Source organism: Morus notabilis, unplaced genomic scaffold (assembly GCF_000414095.1).
Source record: "Morus notabilis unplaced genomic scaffold, ASM41409v2 Scaffold101, whole genome shotgun sequence".
NCBI classification, from domain to species: domain Eukaryota; kingdom Viridiplantae; phylum Streptophyta; class Magnoliopsida; order Rosales; family Moraceae; genus Morus; species Morus notabilis.
Genome location: NW_010364303.1, coordinates 335,770 through 342,908, shown reverse-complemented (window position 1 = coordinate 342,908; position 7,139 = coordinate 335,770). Strand labels below are relative to the sequence as shown.

At 40.5% G+C, this 7,139-nt stretch overlaps 1 protein-coding gene across 1 annotated transcript; it reads left to right on the top strand.

The window, feature by feature from the left end:
* Positions 1 to 3,639: 3,639 nt before the first annotated feature.
* On the top strand, positions 3,640 to 6,606 carry LOC21404862 (probable NAD(P)H dehydrogenase (quinone) FQR1-like 3). Its single transcript, XM_024170985.1, has 5 exons — positions 3,640 to 3,841; positions 4,994 to 5,091; positions 5,234 to 5,327; positions 5,438 to 5,703; positions 6,065 to 6,606. Exons 2-5 carry the CDS (start codon positions 5,066 to 5,068, stop codon positions 6,303 to 6,305), a joined length of 627 nt encoding a protein of 208 aa, XP_024026753.1. The 5' UTR covers positions 3,640 to 3,841; positions 4,994 to 5,065; the 3' UTR covers positions 6,306 to 6,606.
* The last annotated feature ends 533 nt before the right edge of the window (positions 6,607 to 7,139 follow it).

Below are 7,139 nucleotides of genomic sequence, written 5' to 3'. Positions count from 1 at the left end.
GTAAAGTCCGCAGTCACCTGATCTAAGGTTGTGGACCAACCACTTGGGATAAACGATTGGCCACGCACAGTCAAGTTTATCACCCAGATGGTTAAATAAACCTGTGTACTTCAAGAACTTGGGCATCATGACAGAGATTGGCTCTACGTGTTTTTGCATCTGTTGATCTCTATACATCATAACAGCTGAGTCATACACTTTTATGTTGAATTCAGATAAATCAACATAAAGCGCAACACAATGCTTCCTCTCAATGTTAAGAGGCATAGTGAAGCCCTGCGCGCCATCCCATTTCTGGCCAATTATGCGCTTTTTTCCACAGACATATTCATCTAGGTCGTTGTCAAATGTATACGTTGCCAAGTTCTTTTTGTTGGTGATGAATCGCGTTCTCAATTTTTGGCAAAATACATCATCTAGGACGATAATATCGTTATTGAACTGCCCTTCGGGTGCCCGTGACCTTCTAATCGATAGAAGACCCCATGCCTCGTCAATTTGTTGTAAGTCATAAAAAATAAATTTAGTATAATGATAATGGTATAAAAAATAAGACTAGAAATTTAAAAAATATGTTGTGATTACTTACATCATTGAACAACCATTCACCTGGCTTTAAGATGATCCGGAAGAAGTCCTTCCTCCAATCTCCAAAACCCCACTCAATCAGCTCAGAGTCTGTACTAGTATCAGCGAACCACTTATTGAAGGCCTCGACAGCATCTTTAAAGGTCCACATCTTCTTCCTCACGTTACGCAGGGGATCTGTGTAAGGCGACTCAAAATACTTGCTGGGCCTTTTAAGTCGCTTTTCATTCTTGGATTCAGACTCTGGCTCTGAATGAACCTGTTGCTCAAGTTGATCCTCAGGCTCTGGCTGAACCTGTGGCTCAAGTTGTTCTTCAGGCTTTGGCTGAACCTGTAGCTCAAGTTCTTCCTGAGGCACTGACTGTGGCTGTAATTGTTATTTTGCTAGACATGCTATATTGTCCTTAATTTCTCTAACAGATTGGTCTAGCGAGTCTAACCTCTTGTTGATGGCTTCAAAATATCTACCATTTTACTCTACCATCCTGTGATAGAGTATGTCGAGCATGTAATCAATAGACATACCATCCTGCAGACGAGGTTGTTGTTGTTGTTGTTATTGTTGCTGTTGTTGTTGTTGTTGTTGTTGTCGTTGTTGCTGTTGTTATTGTTGCTGTTGTTGCTGTTGTTGCTGTTGTTGTTGTTGTTGTTGTTGGGGAAGTTGCTGTTGTTGTTGGGAAAGTAGTTAGAGACGAGCCAATTGTTTGGGAGGCTTCGGTTGCTGGACATGGACCATTCTTGCACCAGAGTCCAAAAACGATGCAAGCTGGTCAATCTCAGGATCTTCTTGGTCAGCATAAGGCAGATACAACCTCATGCACATACTATTCATTTCCTCTTCAGTGGGATAAAGAATTGGTACGGCCATTCCCTGTATATTAAAAGAACATACATTCAATGATTATTTACGTGGAAACATATTGTAAAAAAAACAAATATGCCTATTTTGTAAAATTTACACCTATAAAAACATTGTATTTAAACCCTTACCTCACCACTTTGCATGAGGTCGTCTATCTGTCTAACCTCGACCAATGAAACCCGGCGTGCCTCCCATTTGAGGATTCGGGGAAGACGTCCATCAACCATCTTTGCAAACGTGGCGCTGATGGTTGGAAATATTTCGAATGCCCAAACCTGCGTTAAACCAATTTTTTTAAGTCTAGTAAAACAAAAAACAAGGTATTATTTACTATAAGGCCATGAAAAATTATGCATATAACTATATGACATACCTGGAAGGCCCAAGGAAACTCGCATATTGAGTAGGTTTCCTTGATGCTCTTATTACGTCCTTTCCAAACCCATTTATGGAATTTCTCTTTCAAGTTCTTCTTCAAAGCCCGCAGAGTGCATTCAAAAGACACCCTGCCCCATGGATAGCTGTTGAAGAATTCTAAATCATCGACGTAAGACAGCCAATCCAGTGGGACGGTCTTCTTCTCATCCTCAGATAGTAATACTTGTGCTAAAAAATAAATGATAGCGATATTTGCTTTATCGCTACCTTTTATCTTCTTCCCTGTGAGCAATTTTTTTTAAATCAGCAACAAGTACTACGTGGGACTTAAAATACTCCAACAATCTTATATTCTTCGAAGCTTTCAAGACCACGTCCGGCTCTGAGGTTTCCCCGCAGTTCAATCCAGTAATTAAAGTAAATTCCCTCATTCCGAACCTAGTTGTGGTTCCATTAACCATGAACCACAACTCATGTCTCTTTTTTGTTTCTATCTGCCTCAAAAGCAGATAGTGTGTCAACACTCCAAAATAGATCATATTTTCAGACATCGAAATAAAATGTCCGAAGGCAGATTCCTTGAAAATTGACATTTCCGTTTCGGGGTCTAGATTCTGCCTTATTACCTCCAGGGCCTCGATCTTTGACTTCATAGTCACTTTCACTGGGAAATACTCCCGCATAGGATCCATGATCATCCTTAGATGTCCAATCCCAGGAAGTTCATCTGTGTTGTACTTCGGGAGGTCATACTGAAAAAAAAAGAAAAAACACATCGGTCAGAACCGACTAGAATAGATTAAGAAACCAAACAAGAACCGACTGAACCGACCCCAAAACCTGACAGGGACCGACCAAACAGACAGAACCGACCAAAATCGAACAGAACCGACCAAAAACGACCCGAACCGACCAAAACATACCAAGAACCGACCCTAACCGACCAAGAACTGACCACCGACCGACCAAGAACCGATCAAAATCGACCAGAACCGACCCTTCTCGACAAGAACCGACTAAGAACCGACCACCAGAACCGACTTAAAACCGACCAATAACTGACTGCGAACAGGCCAGAACCAAGACCGACTAAGAACCGACTATGAACAGACCAATGTTGTTTATATTAAGTTTTTGTTCTTGCAAAAATGTATAAGAAAAAGTAAAACAAGAATATTACCTGAGCAGATTCCGTTGCCTCGTCGACAAGTGTTCGGGAAATGGCTGTTTTAGTTGAAGAAGAAGAGCTGTTTTGTGATGCCATTTCAGTCTAAAAGTTTCCGATTTTTAGTCAGATTTTGGTGAGCAGGTGGTCGGTTTTTGTGGTCGGGAATTTGGTGAGTGGTCGGGGTCGGTTTTTGGTCGGTTTTAGTGGGAAGGGAGGTCAGTTTTTGGTGAACGGTCGATGTTTGGTGAGGAGTGGTCGGTCGGCCGACGAGAGAGATCGGAGAGAGTGGATCGGCCGGTGAGAGAACTTCGGCGAGAGAGAGAGAAACAGGTGAGAGGAAAGCCGGCGGTCGGTGATGGTCGGTCGTGAGGTTGGTGACTGATCGGAGAGAAAAGCCGGCGGTCGGTGAGAGGAGATCAGAGAGAAAAACCGGAGGTCGGCCATGAGAGAGCTCAGTCAGGAGGAGAGAGGGTCGAGCGGTCGGTTTCGGAGGGAGAGAGGGTCGAGAGGTTGGTTTTGTGAGGAGAGAATTTTTTAAAATGACCCATACACCTGGACTAATAGGACCCATTTTTTACCACGTAAATACACGTCATGATTTTTTTGTTATAAAAAAAAAACTAATCTACTTTCTCAAATTCTGTTTTGCTCCGGTATCTTTTATCAAATTTTCTCTCCTTTGGGTCCCTTCTATTTTCGATGGCCGCCGTCTGTCATTGATTATCCGGAGAAAGCAATCCGATTGAGCTTTATTCTTTTCCTTTGTTTTCCCTCATGCTTTTGTTGGGATTCTGTGCGCCTCAACGCTGAAGTGAAATGTTGGTTGTTTTATGCGTCTCTTAAAAGTACGTATTTACACACCTTAAATCGAATTCGCTCTCCAACTGATTGATTATTATATGCTTTTGTTCTACTCGTCATAACAAATTTGTTAGTCTTTGGATGGTAATTTCAAGGAAAATTCGTTTTGAATTCTGATGCTTTGATTTTCATTTCATTGTTCAAGAATCTGTTCTATGGAGTTTTATTATGCAGAAATTTCCGAGTTATTTAGGAACTTTTTTTCCGCACTTTTTTTTTTTTTTTTTTTTTTTTTTTTTTTTTGCAGTTGGAAGGCGATTTTTTTCCCACCTCTTTTGATCATTTGTTAATATTTTTCTCGCCTCTAATATGGTGAAGGAAAGTGGGTTAATCTTACAATTAATCTTGTGTGGAAATTGGAGTTTAGGTCGTATATTGACATTTAGATGATTCCTGATTGAAAACCCATCCAATTTTACTACTTATATACCCAACATGAGTTGCCATCACTTTTCATTTCCTCTGCTATTGAACTTGTTGAAGATATAGTCTGCTTTTGACTTCATTAGCTTAGGATGATCAGATTACTAATGTCTGAACAAGAGCTGATTTTGAGTAAGCCTTCTTTGACTCTCACGTTGTTGAATTATGCTTTTTTTCCCTTTATATATATGTAAATGGATTTTTTTCTTTTTCTTTTTCTTTTTACTTGATTTGGAGCTTTAGGCTGTATTTGAAGGCCCTTAAGCTTTGGAGTTTTGATGTAGGAAGAATTAGGATAATTACTAGTTTGCTTGTTATTTTTATTAGACTTTATTGTTCGGTTTATTTGTCTCTAGTTTTAGTGTTTTGTCGTTTAGGTTTTATTGTTTGTAAGGCGATAAAAGCCAAAGAATGGAAAGCTGATGTAGACTTTGATTATTGAGATATTGAAAACTAGTATTGAGTGGTTTCTCTCCAATTTGGAGATTTTCCCTAGTGGGGTTTCTTTAGGTGAATTTGGACTTTGAGTCTCATTCTCCGTCTGGCTTAGGCCGGTAAAATTCTGTCTCTCTCCATTCCACTGCATCAAGTTTTGGTTATGAGTTGAGTGTTCATTGTCTGGCCGTTTGCATAAACAGAAAACAAAGGCCCTTATTCTCATTTTATTAGTTTCTTGAATCTTTTTTTCTCACAAGTGATGACCATTCATTCAGGTGATTGTTTGTCTTGGTATGCAAGCAGAATAGTGGAGAACTAAAAGCAATCTCCCACTGTAGATCACAACTATGTCTATCACTAAGATCTTCATTGTGTAAGAATATCCTGTTTCCTTGTACCCTCCTTTCTCCCTCTTATGCACTCATCTTGACACATACATTCATATGAACGTATGCAAACACATCTTCTAAAGTTTTGTTTCTTTGCTTACTTTTTTTGTCAAATTCTTTTTCCAGGTACTATTCCTTGCATGGACATGTAGAGACCATGGCCCGAGAAATTCAGCGAGGAGCTAATGAAGTTCAGGGTGCTGAAGCAACACTTTGGCAGGTAATTCTGGGTGATAAATAAGAAAATTGTGAGCAATGTAGATTGTTCATCAGGAATGGGCCTTTAATATCCATAATTGAATTTTGTTTGACTTGCTTGGAATAGAGCAGGTACCCGAAACACTTTCTGATAAGATACTGCAAAAGATGAAGGCCCCTTCCAAGCCAACGGATGTGCCAGAGATCAGGCCAGAACAACTTTTGGAGGCTGACGGTTTTTTGTTCGGGTTTCCTTCTCGTTTTGGTGTAATGGCTGCTCAATGCAAGGCCTTCTTTGATGCCACTCATGAACTATGGGGAAGACAAGCACTTGCTGGCAAACCCGCTGGAATATTCTGGAGTACTGGATTTCATGGGGGAGGCCAGGAGCTTACTGCGTGAGTTGCCATATCATGTTAAACCCTCTCTCGCCATTGTGGTTTATGCGTATACAGTTCTTATAGCTTTAAATTTTAGTCAAAAGGGAATCCACTTACATGAAATCTAGTATATTCAAGTTTCAATCTTTATCATTTGCCTCGAGTAAACTTTTTTATGTCTTCGGCCACATGAACTTCCCTTGCACTTAGCTTCCTTGCCGAATGTCAACTGATGTTAAAACCCAAAGATTGGGAAGAGAAAGTGCTTGATATATATTTTCAACTAAAGGAACCACGTGCATATACTCGAACGCAAATGCTCTTTTTGGACCAAGTAATTCGATGACATTTATATTGAACTTGATTCTTGTATGTGCAGATTAACAGCCGTGACGCAGTTGGCGCATCATGGCATGATATTTGTCCCTCTTGGATACACCTTTGGAAGTGGCATGTTTGAGATGAAGGAGGTGAAGGGTGGCTCTCCCTATGGTGCTGGGACATATGCTGCAGACGGATCTCGTCAGCCCACGGAGCTCGAACTGGAACAGGCTTTTCACCAGGGCAAATATGTCGCTGAAATTGCGAAAAAGCTCAAACACCAACTCCCTTCGGCCTAAGAAAATGCATTTCAAGATGATTAAGTCTGACACAGTCCCCTGTAAAGTGAGAAAAAAAAAGGTCTTGCAAATGTAATCGATCCCATACTATAAACTACTGATGAAACACTTTTCTTTGCTAAGACAAGAATGAAATACTTGACGCAATGGGACAGGAGTCTCTTTGCATTAGTACTTTCCATTCAAAGGTCGGTTTCATAAATAAATAAAAAGATGAAACATGACTATGGTAAGCTTAGTAGCTTACCAAGGACACTATTTTTTGTCAGAACAAAAAACTTAGCCAGGACTGCATAATTGATGAAACATCACTTTTTAATTGAACATCTTCGACTATTGCATTTGACACCTAATCAAGCAAGCACTTTTGGGTAGTGCTGGAACTTTAGACGGGCTGCCCGCGACCGCTCGAAAAGCCCGAGGATTTGCCCGAGCCCGAACCTGACTCGCCCGAGATTTTGGGGCCGCCCGCCCGAGCCCGAATTTCACCTTGAACGGGCCGCGGGCTTGTATTCGGCGGCCCAAGCCCACCCGAATTGCCCGAATTTTTTAAACTTTTTTTTTAATATTAAGTTATTTATATATATATTAGTATTACAATTTATATATATATATATATATTATATTTATATATATATTACAATTTGAAATGAACACACGAACTCGGGTTTTCAGACAGAATTCGGGTAAAAATTCAAAAAATAGCCATTTTCGGGTTTTCGGGCAATTCGGGCAACTCGGGTTTTCGGGCAGAATTCGGGCAAAATTCAAAAAACTAGCCGTTTTCGGGTATTCGGGCAATTCGGGCACCTCGGGCGGGTCGGGCAATTCCGG